The sequence below is a fragment of the Pristiophorus japonicus genome, chromosome 1 (genome assembly GCF_044704955.1).
Source record: "Pristiophorus japonicus isolate sPriJap1 chromosome 1, sPriJap1.hap1, whole genome shotgun sequence".
NCBI classification, from domain to species: Eukaryota; Metazoa; Chordata; class Chondrichthyes; family Pristiophoridae; genus Pristiophorus; species Pristiophorus japonicus.
In genome coordinates, this window is record NC_091977.1 from 478117196 (window position 1) to 478144618 (window position 27423).

Below are 27423 nucleotides of genomic sequence, written 5' to 3' on the forward strand. Positions count from 1 at the left end.
GTCCCGCTATTTCTTCCTTAATGATAGTTTCAAGCATTTTCCCCACTACAGATGTTAAACTAACCGGCCTATAGTTACCTGCCTTTTGTCTGTCCCCTTTTTTAAACAGAGGCGTTACATTAGCTGCTTTCCAATCCGATGGTACCTCCCCAGAGTCCAGAGAATTTTGGTAGATTATAACGAATGCATCTGCTATAACTTCCACCATCTCTTTTAATACCCTGGGATGCATTTCATCCGGACCAGGGGACTTGTCTACCTTGAGTCCCATTAGCCTGTCCAGCACTACCCCTCTAGTGATAGTGAATATCTCAAGGTCCTCCCTTCCCACATTCCCGTGACCAGCAATTTTTGGCATGGTTTTTGTGTCTTCCACTGTTAAGACCGAAGCAAAATAATTGTTTAAGGTCTCAGCCATTTCCACATTTCCCATTATTAAATCCCCCTGCTCATCTTCTAAGGGACCAACATTTACTTTAGTCACTCTTTTCCGTTTTATATATCGGTAAAAGCTTTTACTATCTGTTTTTATGTTTTGCGCAAGTTTACTTTCATAATCTATCTTTCCTTTCTTTATTGCTTTCTTAGTCATTCTTTGCTGTTGTTTAAAATTTTCCCAATCTTATAGTTTCCCATTAACCTTGACCACCTTATACGCATTCTGGACAAGATGGTACAGCTTATTGTAGTCTACATTATCTAATCCTTTTTAGAGTCCCTATAATATAAATGTATCACCTCTCAACCTCCTTATTTCCAGTGAGAATAAGCTCCATTTACATAATTGCTCCTCGTTTTCCAATCACTCCATCCCCTCAATCATTTTGTTTTTCTCTTTTGTATCCTTTCAAGGGCAGCAATATCCTTTGTGTATTGCTGCAACCTAAACTATGTGCAGTATTCTGTGCGGTTGCACCAATGATTTAAGGTGGCATATTACACTGAACAAGGCTCAGTTAATATATTTTTTTCATGCAACTTTTAATACATCTGAACATCTGATTTGCTTTAGTTATTGCCAGTGCGCATTGTTGCAATAGCTTCAGTGAATTGTTAATCAGAACCACTGGATTTCTTTTATTTTCCATGCATACTATTTTCATTCTAGTTAAGTTAACTGTTCCTTCCTGTATTATTAGTCCCAACGTGAAGCACTTTGCATTTCTCTACATTGAATTTCATCTGCCACCAATTTTCCAATTCCCAAATATGTTTAAATCCTGTTAAGCTTTGGAGCTGACTCTCTTTGTTGATCAACTCCATTTCCTAGCCACTGACTCCATCCCTCTCCCCAACTTCTGTCTGAGGCTGAACCAGATTGTTCGCAACCTTGGTGTCATATTTGACCCTGAAAAGAGCTTTCGACTAGATCTGCAACATAACTAAGAACGCCTATTTCCGCCTCCCGTAACATCGCCCGCTCTGCCCTTGCCTCAGCTAATCTGCTGCTGAAACCCTCATCCATGCCTTTGTTACCTCTAGACTTGACTATTCACGCACTCCTGGCTGGCCTCCCACATTCTACCCAACGTAGTGATCCAAAACTTGGCTGCCCATGTCCTAACTCGCACCAAGTCTTCATTGCGAGAGGGATGGAGTACAAAAGCAGGGAGGTCCTGCTGCAACTGTATAGGGTATTGGTAAGGCCGCACCTGGAGTACTGCTTGCAGTTTTGGTCACCTTACTTAAGGAAGGATATACTGGCTTTGGAGGGGGTACAGAGACGATTCACTAGGCTGATTCCGGAGATGAGGGGGTTACCTTATGATGATAGACTGGGTCTTTACTCGTTAGCGTTCAGAAGGATGAGGGGTGATCTTTTCGAAACATTTAAAATAATGAATGGGATCGACAAGATAGAGGCGGAGAGGTTGTTTCCACTGGTCGGGGAGACTAGAACTAGGGGGTTAAGCCTCAAAATACGGGGGAGCCAATTTAAAACCGAGTTGAGAAGGAATTTCTTCTCCCAGAGGATTGTGAATCTGTGGAATTCTCTGCCCAAGGAAGCAGTTGAGACTAGCTCATTGAATGTATTCAAGTCACAGATAGATAGATTTTTAACCAAGAAGGGAATTAAGGGTTACGGGGAGCGGTCGGGTAAGTGGAGCTGAGTCCACGGCCAGATCAGCCATCTTATTGAATGGCGGAGCAGGCTCGAGGGGCTAGATGGCCTACTCCTGTTCCTAATTCTTATGTTCTTATGTAAGTCCCGCTCACCCATCACCCCTGTGCTCCCTGACCTACATTGGCATCCGGCTAAGCAATGCCTCGATTTCAAATTTCTCATCTTTGTTTTCAAATCCCTCCGTAGCCTCGCCCCTCCCTATCTCTAATGTCCTCCAGCCCCCCCCCCCCCCAAGAAGTCTGCGCTCCCCTAATTCTGCCCTTTTGAGCATCCCTGATTATAATTGTTCAACCATTGGTGGCTGTGCCTGCTGTTGCCTAAGCCCTAAGCTCTGGAATTCCTTGCCTAAACATCTCTCCCTCTCTTCCTTCAAGAGAGAGAAATTTCACTATGTTAAAAGCGCTATATAAATACATAGTGTTGTTGTATCATCTGCAAATTTTGCCATTGTGCTTGTGACTCCTAGCTCCAGGTTATTTATGAACATATTAAACAAATAGACTCCTGTGGGACCCCACCGGTAACATTTTCCCAGATTGATGACAATTCCTGTACATAAGAACATAAGAAATAGGAGCAGGAGGAGGCCCTACGGCCCTTCGAGCCTGCTCTGCCATTCAATAAGATCATGGCTGATTATCGACCTCAACTCCCCTTTCTCGCCCGATCTCCATATCCCTTGATTTCCCTAGACTCTAAAAATCCATCTATCTCAGCCTTGAATATATTCAGAGACTCAGCATCCACAGCCCTCTGGAGCAGAGAATTCCAAAGATTCACAGCCCTCTGAGTGAAGAAATTCCTCCTCATCTCTGTCTTAAATGTCCTACCCTTATCCTGAGACTCCCCCCCCCCCCCCCCCGAGACACTCCAGCAAAGAGAAACAACCTCTTAGTATCTACCCTTCAGAATCTTGTATGTTTCAATGAGATCACCTCATTCTTCTAAACTCCAGAAAGTATAGGCCCATTCTCACATCAGAAGACAGCCCTCTCATCCCAGGAATCAATCTAGTGAACCTTCGTTGTGCTGCCTCCAAGACCAGTATATCCTTCCTTAGATTCGGAGACCAAACTGTGCACAGTACTCCAGGTGTGGTCTCACCAAGGCGCTGAATAAAAACTCTAATAAATTTGTCAAACACTATTTCCCTTTCATAAAACTATGTTGACTCTGCCTAATCATGTTATCAGTGCCCTGATACCACTTCCTTCACAATGAATTCCAGCATTTTCCTGATGACTGTTGTCAGGCTAACTGGCCTGTAGTTCCCTGTTTTCTCTCTCCCTCCTTTCTTGAATAGTGGTGTAACATTTGCTACCTTCCAGTCCGCTGGGACCGTTATAGAATCTAGAAAGATTAAAACCAATGCATCCAAGCTGCCTCTTTTAGAACCCCAGGATGTCGGCAGTCAGATCCAGGGGATTTATCGGCTTTTAGTCCCATTAGTTTCTCTAGTACTCTGGTTCTCTACTTATATTAATTAGTACTTATATTTTTCTCTACTTATATTAATTACATTAAGTTCCTCACCCTCACTAGTCCATTGGTTCCCCACCATTTTAGGTATGCTTTTTGCGTACTACCACCCTCTGGGTTCTATTGGTCAACCAATTACGTATTCATTGTATAATATGTCAGAATTTCCACTTGCTTTATTTCAGTACGAGCTTTTCCAGAGGAACTGCATCTGTGCGCCTGCACTAACTCTCAAATTTCCTCCAGAGGCTCACGTAATAGTGAGCCCTTGTGGATTTTCCGCTCCCTAATTCAGAGTCCTGTTGACTATTGTAAACGGCCATTTGACTTGGATTTGCTTCTTAGTTTGAAAGGCATCTAAAGCAGAGATGCTCCAAGAGTTAATATTGAACTGCTTTGCACAGGAAGATTGCAAAATTTTGATTTTGCATACATTTTGCTAATCCTTAAAATGTTGAATCCTTCGCTGTTTCATTGTGAGATTCATGGGGATGTGTTTGTTTGCTAGTTTGATTACTTAAAAAAAAATGTTAGCAGATTATGTCCCCTTGTTCAGTGTCTTTTTTTCTATATTGGTTATTGTAGTTTTGGCAATGATTGCATTAACTTTCAATTCCTGATTTGTGCCTTTCATTTGGATGAAAATGGCTTGTAACGCCAATGAATGAGTGACGGTTACAACCATAGCCGATGCACAGGAGCTATTTTTTTTTTTAAAAGAGTAAATGACTTGGCAAGTATTGTATTCTGCTGTCTTTGGCCAGGGTTTTCTACTTGTAGTTCACCAACCCATGATTTCTCTTCTCTCTCTTCTCTCTCTCCTCCCTCCCCTCCCTCCCCTCCCTCCCCCCCGCCCCCAAATTCATTGTAATGGACCAGAAAATTGTCGGCTGACAATTGCATAAATAATGAACCTTTGAGTCTTGGCACAATGCAGCGAGGTGGAACCTGATGGTGTAGCCTTTTCGTAAAGCTTAGCTTTTCATGTCACTATTCTCATCAATGCCTTTTCAGCTGTGTTGTGCTGTAACTGTCGCGCTCTTCTCTTGTAGATTTTAATGTATTAAAAAAATGAATCATGAATTTCCAGCTGTGATTCAATCAGATGTTGTCATGGTGTTGGTAAACTGCTGATTGAATCAGCACCTCCTATTTGACTACCAGGCATTTTGTCGTCTTTTTCTTCTCTTTACTCAACATTCTAGTTAAAACATAGAAACATAGAAAATAGGTGCAGGAGCAGGCCATTCAGCCCTTCTAGCCTGCACCGCCATTCAACGAGTTCATGGCTGAACATGAAACTTCAGTACCCACTTCCTGCTTTCACACCATACCCCTTGATCCCCCGAGTAGTCAGGACTTCATCTAACTCCCTTTTGAATATATTTAGTGAATTGGCCTCAACTACTTCCCGTGGTAGAGAATTCCACAGGTTCACCACTCTCTGGGTGAAGAAGTTTCTCCTTATTCGGTCCTAAATGGCTTACCCCTTATCCTTAGACTGTGACCCCTGGTTCTGGACTTCCCCAACATTGGGAACATTCTTCCTGCATCCAACCTGTCCAAACCCGTCAGAATTTTAAACGTTTCTATGAGGTCCCCTCTCACTCTTCTGAACTCCAGTGAATACAAGCCCAGTTGATTCAGTCTTTCTTGATAGGTCAGTCCCACCATCCCGGGAATCAGTCTAGTGAATCTTCGCTGCACTCCCTCAACAGCAAGTATGTCCTTCCTCAAGTTAGGAGACCAAAACTGTACACAATACTCCAGGTGTGGCCTCACCAAGGCCCTGTACAACTGTAGCAACACCTCCCTGCCCCTGTACTCAAATCCCCTTGCTATGAAGGCCAACATGCCATTTGCTTTCTTAACCGCCTGCTGTACCTGCATGCCAACCTTCAATGACTGATGTACCATGACACCCAGGTCTCGTTGCACCTTCCCTTTTCCTAATCTGTCACCATTCAGATAATAGTCTGTCTCTCTGTTTTTACCACCAAAGTGGATAACCTCACATTTATCCACATTATACTTCATCTGCCACGCATTTGCCCACTCACCTAACCTATCTAAGTCACTCTGTAGCCTCATAGCATCCTCCTCGCAGCTCACACTGCCACCCAACTTAGTGTCATCCGCAAATTTGGAGATACTACATTTAATCCCTTCGTCTAAATCATTAATGTATAATGTAAACAGCTGGGGCCCCAGCACAGAACCCTGCGGTACCCCACTAGTCACTGCCTGCCATTCCGAAAAGTACCCATTTACTCCTACTCTTTGCTTCCTGTCTGACAACCAGTTCTCAATCCACGTCAGCACACTACCCCCAATCCCATGTGCTTTAACTTTGCACATTAATCTCCTGTGTGGGACCTTGTCGAAAGCCTTCTGAAAGTCCAAATATACCACATCAACTGGTACTCCTTTGTCCACTTTATTGGAAACATCCTCAAAAAATTCCAGAAGATTTGTCAAGCATGATCTCCCTTTTACAAATCCATGCTGACTTGGACCTATCATGTCACCATTTTCCAAATGCGCTGCTATGACATCCTTAATAATTGATTCCATCATTTTACCCACTACTGAGGTCAGGCTGACCGGTCTATAATTCCCTGCTTTCTCTCTCCCTCCTTTTTTAAAAAGTGGGGTTACATTGGCTACCCTCCACTCGATAGGAACTGATCCAGAGTCAATGGAATGTTGGAAAATGACTGTCAATGCATCCGCTATTTCCAAGGCCACCTCCTTAAGTACTCTGGGATGCAGTCCATCAGGCCCTGGGGATTTATCGGCCTTCAATCCCATCAATTTCCCCAACACAATTTCCCGACTAATAAAGATTTCCCTCAGTTCCTCCTCCTTAATAGACCCTCTGACCACTTTTATATCCGGAAGGTTGTTTGTGTCCTCCTTAGTGAATACTGAACCAAAGTACTTGTTCAATTGGTCTGCCATTTCTTTGTTCCCCGTTATGACTTCCCCTGATTCTGACTGCAGGGGACCTACGTTTGTCTTTACTAACCTCTTTCTCATTACATACCTATAGAAACTTTTGCAATCCGCCTTAATGTTCCCTGCAAGCTTCTTCTCGTACTCCATTTTCCCTACCCTAATCAAACCCTTTGTCCTCCTCTGCTGAGTTCTAAATTTCTCCCAGTCCCCAGTTTCGCTGCTATTTCTGGCCAATTTGTATGCCACTTCCTTGGCTTTAATACTATCCCTGATTTCCCTAGATAGCCACGGTTGAGCCACCTTCCCTTTTTTATTTTTACGCCAGACAGGAATGTACAATTGTTGTAATTCATCCATGCGTTCTCTAAATGTCTGCCATTGCCCATCCACAGTCAACCCCTTAAGTATCATTAGCCAATCTATCTTAGCCAATTCATGCCTCATACCTTCAAAGTTACCCTTCTTTAAGTTCTGGACCATGGTCTCTGAATTAACTGTTTCATTCTCCATCCTAATGCAGAATTCCACCATATTATGGTCACTCTTCCCCAAGGGGCCTCGCACAATGAGATTGCTAATTAATCCTCTCTCATTACACAACACCCAGTCTAAGATGGCCTCCCCCCTAGTTGGTTCCTCGACATATTGGTCTAGAAAACCATCCCTTATGCATTCCAGGAAATCCTCCTCCACCGTATTGCTTCCAGTTTGGCTAGCCCAATCTATGTGCATATTAAAGTCACCCATTATAACTGCTGCACCTTTATTGCATGCACTCCTAATTTCCTGTTTGATGCCCTCCCCAACATCACTACTACTGTTTGGAGGTCTGTACACAACTCCCACTAACGATTTTTGCCCTTTAGTGTTCTGCAGCTCTACCCATATAGATTCCACATCATCCAAGCTAATGTCTTTCCTAACTATTGCATTAATCTCCTCTTTAACCAGCAATGCTACCCCACCTCCTTTTCCTTTTATTCTATCCTTCCTGAATGTTGAATACCCCTGGATGTTGAGTTCCCAGCCCTGATCATCCTGGAGCCACGTTTCCGTAATCCCAATCACATCATATTTGTTAACATCTATTTGCACAATTAATTCATCCACCTTATTGCGGATACTCCTTGCATTAAGACACAAAGCCTTCAGGCTTGTTTTTTTAACACCCTTTGTCCTTTTAGAATTTTGCTGTACAGTGGCCCTTTTTGTTCTTTGCCTTGGTTTTCTCTGCCCTCCACTTTTCCTCATCTCCTTTCTGTCTTTTGCTTTTGCCTCCTTTTTGTCTCCCTCTGTCTCCCTGTATAGGTTCCCATCCCCCTGCAATATTAGTTTAACTCCTCCCCAACAGCACTAGCAAACACTCCCCCTAGGACATTGGTTCCGGACCTGCCCAGGTGCAGACCGTCCGGTTTGTACTGGTCCCACCTCCCCCAGAACCGGTTCCAATGCCCCAAGAATTTGAATCCCTCCCTGCTGCACCACTGCTCAAGCCATGTATTCATCTGCGCTATCCTGCGATTCCTACTCTGACTAGCACGTGGCACTGGTAGCAATCCCGAGATTACTACTTTTGAGGTCCTACTTTTTAATTTAGCTCCTAGCTCCTTAAATTCTTTTCGTAGGACCTCATCCCTTTTTTTACCTATGTCGTTGGTACCAATGTGCACCACGACAACTGGCTGTTCTCCCTCCCATTTCAGAATGTCCTGCACCCGCTCCGAGACATCCTTGACCCTTGCACCAGGGAGGCAACATACCATCCTGGAGTCTCGGTTGCGTCCGCAGAAACGCCTATCTATTCCCCTCACCATCGAATCCCCTATCACTATCGTGCTCCCACTCTTTTTCCTGCCCTCCTTTGCAGCAGAGCCACCTACGGTGCCATGAACTTGGCTGCTGCTGCCCTCCCCTGATGAGTCATCCTCCCCAACAGTACTCAAAGCAGTGTATCTGTTTTGCAGGGGGATGACCACAGGGGACTCCTGCACTATCTTTCGTGCACTGCTCTTCCTGTTGGTCTTCCATTCCCTATCTGGCTGTGGACCCTTCTCCTGCGGTAAGACCAACTCACTACACGTGATACTCACGTCATTCTCAGCATCGTGGATTTTAGTTTGTTTGTTTTCTAATCGCCATATCATCTGCTGCAGAAATGGACTTGAAACTTTTTTTTTAAAATGAGTGGCTGCTATTGAAAAGATTTACACAAGCTTGACTTGGAGAACATAAAAATTCATTATGTGAGAGAGACTTCCAGTCTTTACTGTGGTGTATGAATTCTGTGCAGGGATAAATTCTTGTTCTCACTCTGGGATTTACAAGTCTTTACACTGATCCTGTATTTCCTCGTGTCATTGCTAGAAAGAAATACTTTAATTTATCTAGTGTTTTCAGAACCACCGGATGTCCCAAAGCACTTTAGAGCTAATGAAGAATTTTTTTAAATTTAGTCACTTGTAATGTTGGAAACGTGGCAGCCAATTTGCACACAGTAAGCTCCCACAAACAGCAATGTGATAGTGAGCAGATAATCTGTTTTCGTGATGTTGATTGAGGACACCGGGGATAATTCCCATGCTCTTAGAAAATAGTGCTATGGGAACTTGTATGTCCACCTTAGAGAGCAGACAGGGCCTTGGTTCAACGTCCCATCTGAAAGACGACCCCTTTGACAATGCAACACTCCACTGGAGTGTCAGCCATGATTTTTGTGCTCAAGTCTCTGGAGTGGGACTTGAACACACAACCTTCCGACTCAGAGGCGAGGGTGCCAACAACTGAGCCACTGGTTAGCACAGTCGCCAGTGCAGTGTTTGGACATTCTGTGATCTGCCTCTTTGTAATTATCAATGGCTCACCAAATTAGGTTTAAAGTGGTACGTAGGGCAATCTGCTATGCTTGTTACTTCAACTTTATAAAGTACTAATCGATCATGCTTTCTATCTTTATTTTTATATTTCCATTATAATTTCCATTGTGTACACATTGATAATGGAAACGGCCTATGTAAACTTGTCGCACTGTAATTGCATCCTGCTGCCAGTGATGGTCTTGCAGCACCAGCAGTGGCAGGAGCGTGTAAATACAACGCCACAAGTTAAGAGGCAGTTTTCATTACAAATGTGCACATAGAAATTTATTATGGAAGAAGTTGGTGAGAAGCATGCAGGTGTAAGATTTTTAATATGTTAATAGGTTTGTTGTTGCCCCTCTTTTTTTACCTCCTTCCTCCCCTGAAGGTAGTGATGCATGCTGATTGATGTATGCTTCCCCATACCTTGCTTTTAAGAGTCAGCTTCGACGATGATAGATGAGTGACTGTTTAACAATTATAATCGAGCCCGATTCTTTCCTCACATAATAAGTCATAGGTGAATTCTTTCCAGTAGGAGTCAGTGTGGGAATTCTGTAGGCGTTTCTTTTAAACCTCTCCCTGCTGGAGACAGTGAGGAAAGTTTCTTTGGCTGAGATTGGCTAACTTGGCACAATTCAGGGCTTTGACCTGTAATATTTTTGGTCCTTAAGGCTCGCAATAACGCCAGGTTCTACCTGGTAGGGAGAACTTCCATAATCCTTCCTAACTTAAAACATCTTTGAATTTTTTCTTTTTTTTCTTCAGCTGGTGATCAGCACATTCCGCATAAAGAAATCGTCCCTAAAAAGCTACAGATAGCAAATTGTTGATTATATAAATGTTTTTTTTAAGAACTGGTGCAGATTGAAATGTATTTGCTTCATGGGTTCTTTGTTTCAGAATTCATAGCAGTACATTGCTATTAAGAACTAGTTGGTTTATTAACAGTCACACAACACATTATCAGTTCATCTACTAGACTCTCAACAGCATACCTCATTGTGGATGACCTAGACTCAACTGACTGGGGTTTTATTGAGTCTTGTGAACATCACGTGACTGGCTAAGCCACTCACGATGCAACAGCTCTACAAACCTATGAGCATACTCACCGGTGCATACATTACACAGACTAGGAATCATGCCATTTAAACAAAATGGACTGTGTTACCGGACTCCTGGAGTTGTAAAGCCTTATTATCCAACTCGGGTTTAAGGGGAAAAAGGGAACAATAAATCTGTCTGAGAATACATATGATGGTTGTCTTCAGATTAAGAAGTCTGGTAAGGATCAGGAGTCTCTCAGATCTCATGCAGTAAGGCAGACTGCTGGCTTTTAATTATGATTTGACCTGTTCTGACGCAGTCTTACGAGTTTTGACGCTCATCCGTCCTGATTGATGATGATGATTTGTTCCAATGATGCATTCAGTTGTACTTCCAGCCCCATGTTATGCAGCTTAAGTATGATGCTTTCTAAGGAGGAGAGGTAATGTAAAGATGCCTTTGCTGTTTCCAGAAGGACAGTATGAGGTATGACGAATAAAGTACTGCATAGTTATTCCAACACAGGACTTCATTACTGGGCCACGACTATGAGCATCGTGGTGTTCTGTAGTGTAGTGTCTCATTCTCTGCACCACGCACTCAGGCACATTGTTATCACATAATTGATAAAATTCCAAGTTTGACACCACAGAATGGAGTAAATATACAGTGAGCAGTGCATTGAGAGATTGAGAAGATGATTGCAAAACTCAAGCAGTTTATCAATGCTATACGCACCCATCTTTTACATCCCTGGAATGCACTCCAGTCTTCCTTATTCTAGCTGTGTTAGAAGTCGAATGGTTATTCTGTTCTTGACGGTTTCCTATTTGCCAGCAACAGATGTGATGCCATATCTGGCTTTAATTCTCTGCACATTTAGGTAATAGCATCCCTGTATTGTGCTGGGGTCAGGGTGGATGAGGAACTGACAGAGGCAAAGTGTTTATAACATGCTACCTGATTGAACTCAAAGAGCAAAGCCTTGAAGTAAGGTCAAGTAAAACTGAAGATCAATGAGACCAGTCCATTATGAAAACAGTTAGAATATTTTGAAGTTCAGAATTTACCGTATCAATCCGAAACTTGGGTATTGTGAGGTCTGTGGTGGGCATGAATCATACACTAGTGGGATCAGTGTCTTTAGGAAAGGAGGAAGGAAAGGGCGAAAATGAATTGAACACTAGTTTTTGAACCCTTTCCTCTCCCCCTTTCCACTACAATAACAATGTTTTTCTGGGAAGGAAGGGCTCATAAATCAGCAGCTGCTTAGAGTATTTGAGAATGTCCACATGTGTTTGCTGAAAGATCTGTTCACTAATTTTTCACTGATAAGGTTTGTAGCTCTAACTGTATCCCCTGTTTATAAATTTCCTGTTGCACTCAAAACACCCTGAAATGCTGATTGTCTTTCTCCAATGCTGTTGCAGTTGGATCTTTTGGTATTGATTGCGAAACATTGAGAAAGGTTGTCAACTCTGAGTTACTCTAAAGCATGAAAAGATTTTCGAAGCCAGGATTGAACTGGGATCTTTGGACTGTACCAGTTTACCCACTATCAGCAAAGCTACTTCATTGACGTTTGTAATTTTCTTTTTTGTCCAGTGGAGTGTGCCACTCCATGATTTAAATGTTTGCCTGCTTCTCCATGACCTTGCTTCAGTTATGGGATCGTACACATGTGCCCGCATTTGATCATTACCTGGATATGTTCTTGAATAATTATTGAGCAGTTTATCCAGAAATCCAAAATTGTAAGTGTTAAAATCTTGAATCATATAGCACAGAAGGAGGCTATTCGGCTCATCATGCATGTGTTGGCTCTTTGAAAGAGCTATCCAATTCGTACCACTCTCTATCCCCATAGCCTTACAATTCTCTTTTGAAAGTTACAACTGAAGGTTTCCACCACCCTTTCAGGCAATGCATTCCAGATCAGAACAACTAGCTGCATTTAAAAAAAAATTTGGTGACTATTTGTCCTAACGTTTTCTGTTCCTTCTGTGCCTGTGTCCTCTGGACTCTGCCCCCTGCCCGGAACCAGAATTGGGGCCCACAATTGACCACGCTGTTTCTCCGAGCCGGCGGGCAGTCGGGGGTGAGAGAGAGAGAGAGAGAGCCTGGGGGAGAGTGGTGGGGGCGGGGTGGGGGGGGGGGAAGAGAGAGAGAGAGAGAGAGAGAGAGAGAGAGAGCCTGGAGGCAGGGAGAGAGAGAGAGCCTGTGAGGGGAAGAGCGAGCTTGTGGGTGGGGGGAGAGGGAAAGAGAGAGAGAGAGCCTGTGGGGGCGGGGGGGAAGAGAGAGCCTGTGTGGGGGGGGGGGGGGGGGGCGAAGAGAGAGCCTGTGGGGGGCGCACGAAGAGAGAGCCGGTGGGGGTGGGTGCGCGAAGAGAGAGCCGGTGGGGGTGGGTGCGCGAAGAAAGCCTGTGGGGGGGGAGAGAAAGAGAGTGCCTGTGGGGGGTTGGGGGTGGGAGGGGGGAAAGAGAGAGCCTGTGGGGGATTGGGGGGGGGGGGGGAAGAGAGAGCCTGTGGGGGTGGGAGGGGGAGAAAGAGAGAGCCTGTGGGGGGGTTGGGGGTGGGAGGGGGGAAAGAGAGAGCCTGTGGGGAATTGGGGGGGGGAAGAGAGAGCCTGTGGGGGTGGGAGGGGGAGAAAGAGAGAGCCTGTGGTGGGGGTGGGGGAGATGAGAGAGAGAGTCTGTTGGGGGGGGGGGGGGGAAGAGAGAGAGTCTGTGGGGTGGGGGGGAAGAGAGAGAGTCTGTGGGGGGGGGGGGGAGAGAGAGTCTGTGGGGGGGGGGCGGGAGAGAGAGAGTCTGTGGGGGGGGGGAGAGAGAGAGAGAGTCTGTGGGGGGGGAGAGAGAGTCTGTGGGAGGTTGGGGGGGAAGGAGAGAGAGAGAGAGAGAGTCTGTGGGGGGTTGGGGGGAAGGAGAGAGAGTCTGTGGGGGGTTGGGGGGGAGGAGAGAGAGTCTGTGGGGGGTTGGGGGGGAGGCGAGAGAGTCTGGGGGGTTGGGGGGGGGAGAAAGAGAGTTTGTGGGGGGTTGGGGGGGGGGGAGTGAGAGAGAGAGAGTCTGTGGGGGGGTGGGGGGAAGGAGAGCGAGAGAGAGAGTCTATGGGGGGGTTGGGGGGGAAGGAGAGAGAGAGAGAGAGAGTGTCTTTGGGGGATTGGGGGGGAAGGAGAGAGTGAGAGAGAGAGTGTCTTTGGGGGGTTGGGGGGGAAGGAGAGAGAGAGGGTTTGGGGAGAAGGAGAGAGAGTGTGGGGGGTTGAGGGGGAGTAGAGAGAGAGAGTCTGTGGGGGTTTGGGGGGGAGTAGAGAGAGAGAGTCTGTGGGGGGTTGGGGGGGAGGAGAGAGAGAGAGTCTGTGGGGGGTTGGGGGGGAGGAGAGAGAGAGAGTCTGTGGGGGGTTGGGGGGGGGAGGAGAGAGAGAGAGAGAGAGTCTGTGGGGTTGGGGGGAGGAGAGAGAGAGAGTCTGTGGGGGGTTGGGGGGGGGGAGGAGAGAGAGTCTGGGGGTTTGGGGGGGAAGGAGAGAGAGTCTGTGGGGGGTTGGGGGGAGGAGAGAGAGAGAGTCTGTGGGGGGTTGGGGGGAGGAGAGAGAGAGAGTCTGTGGGGGGTTGGGGGGAGGAGAGAGAGAGGGGTTGGGGGGGAGGAGAAAGAGAGAGAGAGAGTCTGTGGGGGGTTGGGGGGGAGGAGGGAGAGAAAATCTGTGGGGGGTTGGGAGGGGGAGAAAGCGAGTCTGTGGGGGGTTGGGGGGGAGAAAGAGAGCTTGTGGGGTAGGGGGAGAGGAGAGAGAGAGTTTGGGGGCAGGAGGAGAGAGAGAGTCTGGGGGGGGGTTGGGGGAGAGGGGAGAGAGAGAGAGTCTGGGGGGGGTTGGGGGGGAGGAGAGAGAGAGAGAGTCTGGGGGGGAGGCGAAAGAGTCTGGGGGGGATTGGGGGGGGAGAAAGAGCTTGTGGGGTAGGGGGAGAGGAGAGAAAGAGAGTCTGTGGGGGGAGGAGGAGAGAGTGAGTCTGGGGGGTTGGGGGGGGAGGAGAGAGAGTCTGTGGGGGGTTGGGGGGAGGAGAGAGAGAGAGTCTGTGGGGGGTTGGGGGGAGGAGTGAGAGAGAGTCTGTGGGGGGTTGGGGGGAGGAGTGAGAGAGAGTCTGGGGGTTTGGGGGGGAGGAGAGAGAGAGAGAGAGAGTCTGTGGGGGGTTGTGGGGGAGGAGAGAGAGAGGGTCTGTGGGGGGTTGGGGGGGGGAAGGAGAGAGAGAGAGAGAGTCTGTGGGGGGTTGGGGGGAGGAGAGAGAGTGTCTGGGGGGGAGGCGAGAGAGAGAGAGAGTCTGTAGGCGGGGTGGGGTGGGAGAAGAGAGAGCCTGTGGGGGGCGGGGGGTGAGGCGAGAGAGAGAGAGCCTGTGGGGGGAGTGAGGGGGGGAGGAGAGAGATGCGGGTGAGGGTGATCAGAGGGGAGCGAGGGAACTCTGAAGACGGATCACGTTCTTCCAACCTCCTTTACACACACCTGATTTCTCGGAAAGCTCGGTGCGTGTGTTACAAGGGACATCGTTGGAGGTAATGAAATCCAGAAGTCACAACACTCACTATTCACTGCATACCCAATAAACATGTTAACAATCCACACACAATATCCCATCTCTGGTAGAGGTGGGTAAGGGACATCGGCTCGGGGAGGCAGCAGGCGCTGGGATAATGGACTTTGGCTAGGGGAGGCAGCACTTGCCCTGGGGTAAGGGACTTCGGCTGGAACTTGGGAGCTTTTGCTGGGTTGTTCAAGATCTGTCTCCTATGGCTTCAGATGTCAATGAATTAAATTACAATTTGCAAAGTTAGTCAGAACTTGGGCTGGGCGGTTCCATTTACACATTCCAGAGAAACTTCAGGTTGTGGCTTATCCTCCAAGGGGAACAAACAGCAATAGGTCATGTGATAATGGAGAGCCAATCAGAGACATGGTGGCCATTTTATTAGTACAAATATTTGTGTCCAAAATAAATCTCCTCAACTTCCCTCTAATTACCTTCAATCTGTGTCCTCTGGCTACCAACCCTTCTGCCATTGGAAGCAGTTTCTCCTTATTTACTGTCAAAGCCCTTCATGACTTTGAACACCTAGAAAATCTCCCCTTAATCTTCTCTGCTTGAAGAAGAACAACCCCAGTTTCTCCAGTCTCACCGCATAACTGAAGTCCCTCATCCCTGGTACTATGCTAGTAAATCTCGCCCAGCACCTTTTCCAAGGCCTTGACATTCTTCCTAAAAGGCCAGAAACGGACACAATAGTCCTGTTCAGGTCTAAGTATTTTATAAAGATTGAATATAACTTCCTTGCTTTTGTGCTCCACCCCACTATTTATAAAGCCCTGGATCCCGTATATCTTTTTAACAGCCTTCTCAACTTGTCCTGACACCTTCAAAGGTTTGCGTACATAAACCCCCAGGGCTCTCTGTTCCTGCACCCCTCTAAAATTGTACCTTTTAATTTATATTGTCTTTCCTCATTCTTCCTTATGCATCACTTCACACTTCCCTGCATCAAATTCCACCTGACATATGTCTGCTGCTTTTACCAGCAGGTCAAGGGACTGCCTATGATGATGAATTAGAGGAATAATCTACCCTCGAGTGTTTGTTTTACAAATAACTTAACATTGCCTTTGAACCAATGGAGGTCAGAAGCTCATGTAATTATACTACAGTGAACTTCGTTGTTACCCCGTGCCGCCTGGTATCAGGCATGAAACTGTTCAAACTTATTTCACACTTGCAACCAGCAAAGGGGAAGAGGTTTTCATTCCATCAGTCTTTGCTCGATTCAAGCCCAGCTCCTGGGGGTGATGTGGATGTGTAAAGACAGAGCAGATGCAGTTGTATTTCCCTCCAGGTTGTAGTCGGTCTTTTGTCATTGAATTCTCTCAAAAATGTGAATTCACATATACAGGCATTTTACATTTTAGTTGCATGGTGCTTTCAGGATGAATACAATGAAATTTGGCATTCATGCTCAGTGTATGGGTTACTGTGCCGTGTGAGGGAGCGGTTTGTGCTGAGTGAGCCTCCAAAAAGGTAAAAAGGTATTTCTTGGCAGAGACTGAACACTACTCTTTCTGATATGTCCCACGTGTGCTTCAGTCACGTGTTTATTGTGGGGAGGGTTGCACTTAGCCACAGAGGGTTTTCTTTGGGTTTTCCCTTCCCTCTACACTGTGCCATTCACAGGCTGGATGACCTGTTCAGAAGATTTTTATGTTGCTGTTTTCAGTTAGCTGTGTGAGACTTGCCGTGCAGTTTTTCCATATCCCTCGTGGAAAAATGCCTCATTTTCAGCTCACTGCCTTCTGCAGATGCCTATAGGCTGTGTATCATAGCTTTGATTTAATACTTCACATGTCAGTCTGATTTTATCAGCCACTGTGCAGTTCGGATCCTGGAGACTAGAAGTCGTGCGCCTTGAATGATCATATGTAACTTTCAAGAGGGGTGCTTAATTGAAACTAGCACCAAAAATCTTCAATTTCAAAAGTCAGGCAGGTAGCTCCCTCAACAGCCAAGTGGGTGAATATGCCATCCAGTGTAACACCATGCTGTACAGATCACGAGGCCACAATCTGTGCCAATTTATCTGATCTCTGACATGTTTCCAGACCATTGTCCATTGTCTCCTACTGGAAAGGGCATATAGGTGCATGTCATAGTATCATCGAATGATACTGCACAGAAGGAGGTCATTCGGCCCATCATGCCTGTGCCAGCTCTTAGGTAGAGCTATCCAATTAATCCCAGTCCCCTGTTCTTTCCCAATAGCCCTGTAATTTTCCCTTGAAGTATTTATCTAATTCACTTTTGAATGTTCCTATTGAATTTGCTTTCACCATTCTTTCAGGTAGTGCATTCCAGATCACAACTCTGTAAAAAAAAATGTCACCTCATTATTTTGCCCCAATCAACTTAAATCTGTGCCCTATGGAAACAGGTGAGAGCGGGATTGTGTTTAGGGGTGATCCCCCCCCCCCCCAAACCTGCAATCGAATTACCTGCTGACACCTACAAAAAAGAATTGGCCACAAGGGGAAATTGAAGGAGGTCAGCCAACTTCCCTGGAGCTGGACCCCAACTAAGATCAACGAACTCGGCACAGATCGGGTTTGAAACCCGGAACATTCTGTTCTCGGTGACTTTATTTACTTAGCTATTGGGCTTTCTCCTGAGTTACTCAACTCAGAAAATGTCAATTCTGTATTATGCATGCTGGGAACTCTCACTTAACCAGAAAAATAAATACACATTTATGTACTTTTTGTTCATGGCCTAGAAGCATAAATAAGTACATTTTCGAGCTTAAAGTAAATCAATAAATAGTAAAGATGAGAGCAAAGTACCACAGATTAAGAATGTGGTGGCATCACAGAAATTGTAGCTCTTTACAACCACCAAAAAATGAAGATCTGTTCTTGCCGTGGCTTTGAATGCAGGGACCATTTGGTGGCAGCCTGGTTGAAAGGAAAACATTTGTTTGCTGCAAACTTTTCTGTGGTGTGCTGGCAAAATAGAGTTCACAGTTAAATGAAGCTCAGTCTGATGTGTATATAAAGAAAGGTTGAATTTCGTTCTGTGGATATTAACATCCCATTGACTGAACAGTACAAATTTGTTATACGATCTTGCTGTGCTGTTACTGTGGGGCACTGTGGCCTCAAGCACCAGAAGCTAACAACAGAGGGGGGGACAACTTGTAAGTTGGCCTTTGTGTTAACTATAATGAGTTCAGTGTGCTCTTGAATCGGTGGGGGTGTGACGGCGGGGCGAGGGATGACTGATAGGTTGATGCAGCTGATCTTCCAACTTGTCCTTCAGCTTTCCACCCTGTTCTGAATTGGCAGGTTAATGGCACACTCCAGTATCCGTTCGTGGAGAAGATGGTGACGGTCAGATTGTACTGATGAAAAGTTGTGCAACTGCTGAAGGCTAGTGTCACCTTGTCATGTGAGCTTTTAGTCGTGTGTGTTTCCATGCCCAACGTTTTAGATACCAAGCACTGAAGTATAGGCTTTCCTTGTCGGTCACATGCAAGTACACATAGAGACACCAGGCTTTGCTGCTCAAGCACGGGGCAATCAACGTGGTTGACTCTTAATTGTACTTTACCTGGCCTAACAAGCCAGTCAGTGGATCAGATCAGTGCATCTAGGTATGGGCAATAAATGCAAGCTTTGCCAGTGACACTCACAAGCTGAGAATAAATAATTTTTTTAAGTAGCTTCAAAATTTGTTGTCTTGTCATGTGGGACATGATGTATGCTTGGATATCTACCTCACATTAAAAAAAAACAGGCAAGCTCCTCATATATATCCTAAAAGCTATCTACAATTCCTTTGCTGTTCCTTCCTCACTCCATTTCCCACATCAAAGAATATTGACTCTTCTAGAACATACATATTCCAATCGAGGCGCGGGGCGATTCCATAGTAAGAGTACATGAATGAATCTTCCAACCTGCGCCCCCCCCCACCCCCCCTGCTTATTTTGTATCTTGCCATGATTGAACCCTGTGTTGTATTGTACTTTTTTTGGACTCTGTTATAACAACTGTGATGTTTTTTGACATTTATGCTAATCTACTTGAAACTAAGATTCAAGATATGTCATGCATTTATTCCTGCAAAAGTCCTGACGTTGACATTTGTTCACACAGACACCGCCAATCAGAATGGAGATGGGCCGCAGAAAGGGCAGCGATTGTCAACCGTTGGACGTGGTTGCAAGCTCAGGTCTCCGACCTGGAATACCGAATAAGGCAGCAGACAGACATATACAGACAGATCCGTGCTAACAAGGTAGGTGCAGAGGTTGACACTGGAGCAAAAGTTTTATTTTTCCCCATTACAGGAGAACTCCAACTCTTTTAATGGTTGTACATGTCAGGAATTGTTCAGAAACTTAAATATATGTTGTGGCATGGGTATGCTGTTCTCCTTTACCCAGTATGTTCCGGGCATGACATTCACTGTTTTTAGGCACCACTCTAATCTCATGTCTGCAGGAGGGAGATGGAAATGTTCTTATAAATGACTTTAACTGTTGGGGGTCATTAACTTTCATTCAACTGAGAGATGGTTGTGTCTTTTACAAAAGAGAAGTTACATTCTGAAGTAGAGTAAGGTTCAACTGGGCCTTTATACACTGGAGTTGAGAAGGATGAGAGGGGATCTCATAGAAACATATAAAATTCTGATGGGACTGGACAAGTTAGATGCGGGAAGAATGTTCCCGTTGTTGGGGAAGTCCAGAACCAGGGGACACAGTATTAGGATAAGGGGTAGGCCATTTAGGACCGAGATGAGGAGAAACTTCTTCACTCAGAGAGTTGTTAACCTGTAGAATTCCCTGCCGCAGAGAGTTGTTGATGCCAGTTCATTGGATATATTCAAGAGGGAGTTAGATATGGCCCTTACGGCTAGGAGGATCAAGAGGCATGGAGAGAAAGCAGGAAAGGGGTACTGAGGGAATGATCAACCATGATCTTATTGAATGGTAGTGCAGGCTCGAAGGGCTGAATGGCCTACTCCTGCACCTATTTTCTATGTTTCTTTGTTCAGGACTATGGAGAGAGAACAATGCAGTGTGATGTGTTTCCAATTACTCGAGCGAAGAGCCAGCACAGACAACATGGCCAAGACCATGTTGATATGGTAATAAGAAGTCACCATACTGATGACACTACTTTCATCAACTGCAAACACAAGCTAGATTTCTACTATGATTTTTAATTTCCGTCTGGTAGGTTTGCATCCGTCTGTTCACTTTGTCTTGGTGCCAATTTTGCCACATCCAGTCGTGAATGGTGGTGGACAATTAATCAACTAACTGAAGGAGGAGGCTCCATGGATATTCCCATCCTCAATGATAACAGAGCCAAGCAGGCGAGTGCAAGAGTCGAGGCTGAAGCGTTTGCAACCATCTTCAGCCATAAGTGCCAAATGGATGATCCATTTTGGCCTCCTGAGGTCCCCAGCATCACAGAAGCCAGTCTTCAGCCAATTCGATTCACTTCATGTGTTATCAAGAAGCAGTTGTGTGCTCTGGATACAGCAAAGGCAATGGGCCCCGACAACATTCCGATGTCGTGCTGAAGACGTGCCCCTGAACTAGTCAAGCTGTTCCATTACAGCTACCACATTGGCATCTACCTGACAATGTGGAAAATTGTCCAGGTATGTCCTGTCCACAAAAAAATGACACATCCAATCCGGCCAGTTACCACCCCACCAGTCTACTCTCAGTCATCAGCAAAATGATGGAAGGTGTCGTCGACAGTGCTATCAAACGGCACTTACTCACCAATAACCTGCTCACCGATGTCCACTTTGGGTTCCGCCAGGGCCACTTGCCTCCAGACTCATTACAGCCCTGGTCCAAACATGGACAAAAGAGCTGAATTCCAGAGGTGAGAGTGACTGCCCTTGACATCAAGGCTGCATTTGACTGAGTGTGGCATCAAGGAGCCATAGTAAAACTGGTCAATGTGATTCAGGGGGGAAAACTCTCCATTTGCTAGAGTCATACCGAGCATCAAGTAAGATGGTTATAGTTGTTGGAGGTCAATCATCTCCGCCCCAGGGCAGTGTCCTAGGTCCAACCATCTTCAGCTGCTTCATCAATGACCCATCATCATAAGTTCAGAAGTGGAGATGTTCGCTGATGATTGCACAGTGTTCAGTTCCATTTGCAACTCCTCAGATAATGAAGTAGTCCATGCCCGAATGCAACTAGACCTGGATGACATTCATGCTTGAGCTTATAAGTGGCAAGTGACATTCGTGCCATAAAAGTGCCAGGCAGTGACTATCTCCAACAAGCAAGAGTCTAACCACCACCCCATAACATTCAATGGCATTACCATTGCCAAATCCCCCACCATCAACATCCTGGGGGTCATCATTGACCAGAAACTTAACTGGACCTGCCACATAAATCAAGTAGGCAGCTCCCCACTACCTTCTCAAGGGCAATTAGAGATGGCAAATAAATGGTGTTTTGCCAGCGATGCTCACATCCCAGGAACAAATAAAAGAAAAGTTGGTGCTTCCTCTAATTTACCGTTTTCTCTAATTGACATTTAATGTTGCAGAAGTACCTTCATCGAATGTGTACCAATAAAAAGGGGGAGGTTGACTTAAGATTCTGGTTCGTAGGAACCGGCATGGGAACAGTAGTCGGCCATTCAGACCCCCCTTCCCGAGTCTGCCCACAATTCAATTTGATCATGGCTGATCTGTATCACACCCAATTTACACACCTTGGTTCGATATCCCTTAATATGGAATCCCTTTCCTAACAAAAATCTATCATCTCAATTGATCTAGCCTCAGCAAACTAAGGTTCACAGAAAACTTGTTTCTGTTCCCTCAGCTTTTATTTCGCAGCCAAGTGTGGGCAGTAATACCTCACCTGGAACTTTAACCAGGCAGTTCAGGAAAAGAGAGTGTCAAGGGAAAGTGGATGCAGCAGCAGGGTCACAAGTGGAAGAATAAAGTTTTGTCTCAGGTGTGCAAGATTTCAGCCTACTTGATGTGTGAATCTTTATCAATCATTTTTTTTCTAATTTCTCATTATGCATAGCAAGGTCCCACAAACAACAATGAGATAATGACCATATTAACTGTTTGTGATGTTGGTTGAGGGATAAATATTGGCCAGGACACTGGCGAACTCCCCTGCTGCTCTTCAAATACTGCCATGGGATCTTTTGCATGCACCTGAGAGGGCAGATGGGCCGGCGGTTTAACATATCACCCAAAAGACAGGATACAAGATGCCACTACTCTTTAATCAGGAGCTGGGGAGTCTCCTCATTGCTTGACCAACATTCATCATTTAATCTGCGCCACTAAAACAGATTAACTGGTCATTTATTGTGTTTGCACACAAAACAATAAATGACTACACTTCAAAGTAATTCTTTGGCTTTGAAATACTTTGTAATAAATGCTTTATTACTGCAAACTGTTTCGAAATCACTTAGATCAAATTGTGTACTCTCTTCTCATTCAGGTTGAAACCTAACTCATTCAAAAGGGTTCCATATGGAATAATGAGTACATGAGAACAGATTATGGGATAGAGGTTCAGGTGACTTTTATAGAATTGTAGATATTGGGAATGAGTTACAGACTAATTTTATTGAGGGGTTCAGAAGATTTATATATAGAATAACATGTAGTTGCAGCAAGCAGTTAGGAAGGCAAATGGTATGTTGGCCTTCATTGCAAGAGGATTTGAGTACAGGAGCAAGGATGTCTTGCTACAGTTGTACAGGGCCTTGGTGAGACCGCACCTGGAGTATTGTGTACAGTTTTGGTCTCCTTACCTAAGAAAGGATATACTTGCCACAGAGGGAGTGCAGCGAAGGTTCACCAGACTGATTCCTGGGATGGCAGGACTGTCGTATAAGGAGAGATTGGGTCGACTCGGCCTGTATACACTAGTGTTTAGAAGAATGAGAGGGGATCTTATTGAAACATAAAATTCTGACTGGGTTGGATAGACTGGATGCGGGGAGGATGTTTACCATGGCTGGGAAGTCTAGAAAAAGGGGTCACAGTCTCAGGATATGGGGTAGGAAATTTAAGACCGAGGTGAGGAGAAATTTTTTCACTGTGGGTGGTGAATCTGTAGAATTCTCTACCACAAAAGGCTGTGGAGGCCAAGTCACTGAATATATTTAAGAGGGAGTGAAGGGGGCTTTTGCTCTGCCCAATTATGGGGGTCTTTGGTGGCTGTTGGTGTATTGGGCCTCTCTGTCCCTTCCAGGGGACGGTCCAGCAGCTTATGGCTCGCTGACCACTAAACTGGCGGTTTCGAAGCGCCCTAGCGCCTCTATCTGGTTCTAACCTCAGAATTTTGGTGGATTATGAGCTTCCACAAGGGAAAACAAAACACTCAGAGACAAGTGGTCCTTGGAACGAAAAAAACGGGTAAGTCCAATTTATTAACCACGGTAAGTTAACAACAAGGTCAAACTTTATCAAAACACATATCTGACACACACTTATAAACTATGAGAATATATGGGAAGAAACGGACACAACAAAAACCTTACACAATTTTATCATTACAAAACATTTCCAACGCCACCCCCACCACCCCTTTTTACCTGATTGACCTAGGCTGACAGTTGGGAAAAGAAACCCCAGGATAATACTTACGATCCCTTTTGACCGTTGTTTTTTTTTAGCCTTCGGGTGGTTGGTTTACGGGATAGCTGGAGTGAATGTTGCCTCTCCCAGTTACTTCGCTCTCCGGTTCTTCAGCTGGTTGGCCTCGGAGCGTTGTTCAGTGTGTGGTTCAGCTTCTTAAGACGATGTTGGGCCTCTCGGTAGTTGGGTTGTATATTCTGCACACAAGTCGAGTCCAGGGCCCGCTCGATGGTAGGTTTCCCAGCCGGTAACAGTCCGTCTCCGTTCTCTCTTGGTTTCTGTCTGTCTGTGACTGCTACTGCTCCTCGACTCCTTCTCCTACAGCTCCAGCTGCTTCTCCTCTCGGTGGTTCCGTAGGTCCTATATTTGTACCTAATTTAGTTCTGGCCTTTTCGCGCCCAAACTCAATTGGTGGTCCATTGTGTAAGTTTGGGCGGGGAGATAGCTTTGAATATTTAATCAGAAGATGTCACAAGTACAGGTAGGTGTGAGGACAGGGGTATTGTTTCAGTGCACATTGGTGCCTCAAAGTCTGCTGGTCCATTGTAACAGTCCTGGGAGTCAATCGGTTTGGGCCTCCCCTTTGATGGGCCATCACCGCAGTGATCTCGGGACTATTGTCCACTGTCCATATTAATTAGGTAAATGATGGTCCACATTCATAATTTGATTAGGGCTGAGTCATATTTTTGAACTAGGCTGGGTAGTCCCCATTGGTTGAGGATTTCCCCGCTTCAGGCCCGACTCGACCCATGATTGGCCTGCCGGAATGCACTTTTCCCTCATTGGCCAGTGCCTCTGTCTCGCTTGTGAGCCAGACTCCGCAGTGTCTGTATCCGCCCACACGTTTCCCAGCCTGCCTGGTCTGAGGATTTTACTTGGCCAAAAATGTTCATTTAAAATGTATAGGACGATCCCATCTTGATTTTCTTGTCCTTAGGGTGTTGTCTGTATCCGCCCACACGTTTCCCAGCCTGCCTGGTCTGAGGATTTTACTTGGCCAAAAATGTTCATTTAAAATGTATAGGACGATCCCATCTTGATTTTCTTGTCCTTAGGGTGTTCCAATAAAATGCGGCCATGGATTTTCGAACCTTACAGGAGATAGATAGATTTCTCGAAACAAAAGGCATCAAGGGGTATGGGGAAAAAGTGGGAATATGGTGTTGAGATAGAGGATCAGCCATGATCATATTGAATGGCAGTGCAAACTCGAAGGGTCAAATGGCCTACTACTGCTCCTATTTTCTATGTTTCTATGCAACAGCTACCCAGGAGTAAGTTACGGACTGTAATCTTATCGAGGGGTTTGGGTGTTTTTTATATTATAGAATAATGGAAATGCAGGAGTGAATCACAGGCTGAAATCTAATCGAGGAGTTCAGAAGGTTTATATATAGAATATTGGAAGCCTAGGAGTGAGTTATGAGCTGGAATCTTATCAAGGATTTAAAATCATTATCTGAACCTTTGGATAAAATTACAGTTTTGAAATTGTCCCATGGATCAGGTTATTTAGCCTGCATTGCATTTCCTGCACTTCAAAGAAATTATACTTGAAGCTCTTTGTGATATGACAACGCACTAAACATAAACATTTTCTTTCTGTTATTTGATGCACTGTGGCGTTGCTCATATTAGTTGGAGCACATTTTTAATATTTAGCTTCTAAGATAGCTTGTAAAGCAATTAGTTGGTTCATACCTACCAGTAGCAGTTAACTTGCAACTGAGGTGATAATTGCTTTTACAAATGATTACAAAGGTTGTTCCTTTTTTAGTAATACTTCAAAGACATATGGAATCATAGAAATTTACGGCACAGAAGGAAGCCATTCGGCCATATTTGTGCCGGTTGAAAAAGAGCTATTCACCCTAACCCCACTTTCCAACTCTTGGTCCGTAGCCTTGTCGATTACGGCACTTAAGGTGCATATCCAAATACTTTTTAAGGGTTTCTGCCCCACCGCCCTCTGGGTGAAAACATTTCTCCTCAACTCCGCTCTAATCCTTCTACCAATTATTTTAAATCTATGCCCCCTGGTTATTGACCCCTCTGCTAAGGGAAATAGGTGTTTCCTATCCACTCTATATAGGCCCCTAATAATTTTATTCCCACATTAGAGGGTGAGGGCGAACATCAGAGGTTGTGGTTCATATCGGTACCAATGACAGGTAGAAAGCGGGATGGGATATTGCAGGCAGATTTTAGGGAGCTAGGAGAGAGATTAAAAAGCAGGACCTTAAAAGTAGCAATCTCCGGATTACTCCTGGTGCCACGTGCAGGTGAGTACAGATGTAGGAGGATAGAGCAGATGAATACGTGGCTGGAGTTGATGGTGCAGCAGGGAGGGCTTTAGATTTCTGAGGCATTGGGATTGTTTCTGGAGGAGGTGGGAACTGTACAAGCAGGACGGGTTGCATCTCAACAGAGCCGGGACCAATATCCTCACGACGGGGATGGGGGGGCTGTTGCTAATGCTATTGGGGAGGGTTTAAACTTGTTTGGCAGGGGGATGGGAACCTGAGAGTAGATTCAGAAGGGAGAGAAACAAAGCTGAAATTGGGAAGCAGAAAATTAGAAAGTGAATTTGGTAGGCAGAGGAAACAACGGCTAGAAAATAGACAAGGGAATTTGGCAGTGCTAAATGGTATATACTTCAATGCAAGGAGTCTAGTGAACAAGGCAGATGAGCTGAAGGTACAGATATAGGCACTTGGGAGTATAATATTCTAGATATTACTGAGACTTGACTGAACGAAGGGCAGGTATAGCAGCTCAACATTCCTGGTTACAGGGTTTTCAGATGGGATAGAGAGGGGGATAAAAAAGCTGGGGGGGGTCGCAGTATTGATTAAAGAAACAATTACAGCTGTGAGGAGGGATGATATGTCAAAAGGATCATCAAATGAGGCCATATAGGTTGAATTGAAGAACAAAAAAGGGGCACTCACACTGCTGGTAGTGTACTATAGTCCCCCAAACAGTCAGAGAGATAGAAGAGCAAATATGTAGGCAAATTTCTGAGAAGTGCAAAAACGAAAGGGCAATAAAAGTAGGGGATTTCCCCACCACCCTCCAGGTGAAAAGAATTCCCCTCAAATCCCCTCTAAACCTCCGACCAATTAATTTAAATATGTGCCCCCTGGTTGCTGGCCTCGAATTGGCCCTACTCTTTCCTTATTTTTTTCCATGCCCTCTTTGTTTTCCTAATTTTCTTTTTAATTTCACCGCTGCACGCCCAAACTGCTCTCGGCTTTCGGTAGTAATGAGTGCTCGGTATCTGACAAAAGCTTCCCTTTTTTTCCTTATCCTACCTTGTATGCTCCTTGACATCCATGGGGCTTTAGATTTGGGAGTCCCACACTTTTTCTTTGTGGGAACGTATTTGCGCTGGACCCTCACTCTCTCCTCCTTAAATATCTCCCACTGCTCTAACACTGATTTATCTTCCAGTCCACTTGTGCTAAATCACATTTCAGCATCTCATTGGCCTTTCCCCAATCAAGAATGTTTACACTTAGTCTATCTTTGTCCTTTTCCATAACTATGCCAAATCTAACTGAATTATGATCACTACCACCAAAATGCTCTCTCACTGATACCCCTTCCACCTGCCCAGCTTCATTCCCTAAAACTAAGTCCAGAACTGCTCCCTCTCTTGGGTTTGTTATGTACTAACTAAAAGGTTCTTCTGCGTCCTCTATACCTTTCACACTAATTCGATCCCAGTTCATATTCGAGTAGTTGGAATCCCCAAATATTACTGCCCTGTTATTTTT

General features: G+C 45.3%; 1 protein-coding gene across 1 annotated transcript in view; it reads left to right on the plus strand.

Annotated features, from left to right (window-relative positions):
- Positions 1-27423, plus strand: part of LOC139276603 (KAT8 regulatory NSL complex subunit 1-like) — a 264839-nt gene that overhangs the window by 166397 nt on the left and 71019 nt on the right. The window contains exon 2 of the mRNA XM_070894639.1: positions 19138-19279. Coding sequence (XP_070750740.1) covers positions 19138-19279 — 142 coding nt within the window. The remainder of the gene's footprint in view (positions 1-19137; positions 19280-27423) is intronic.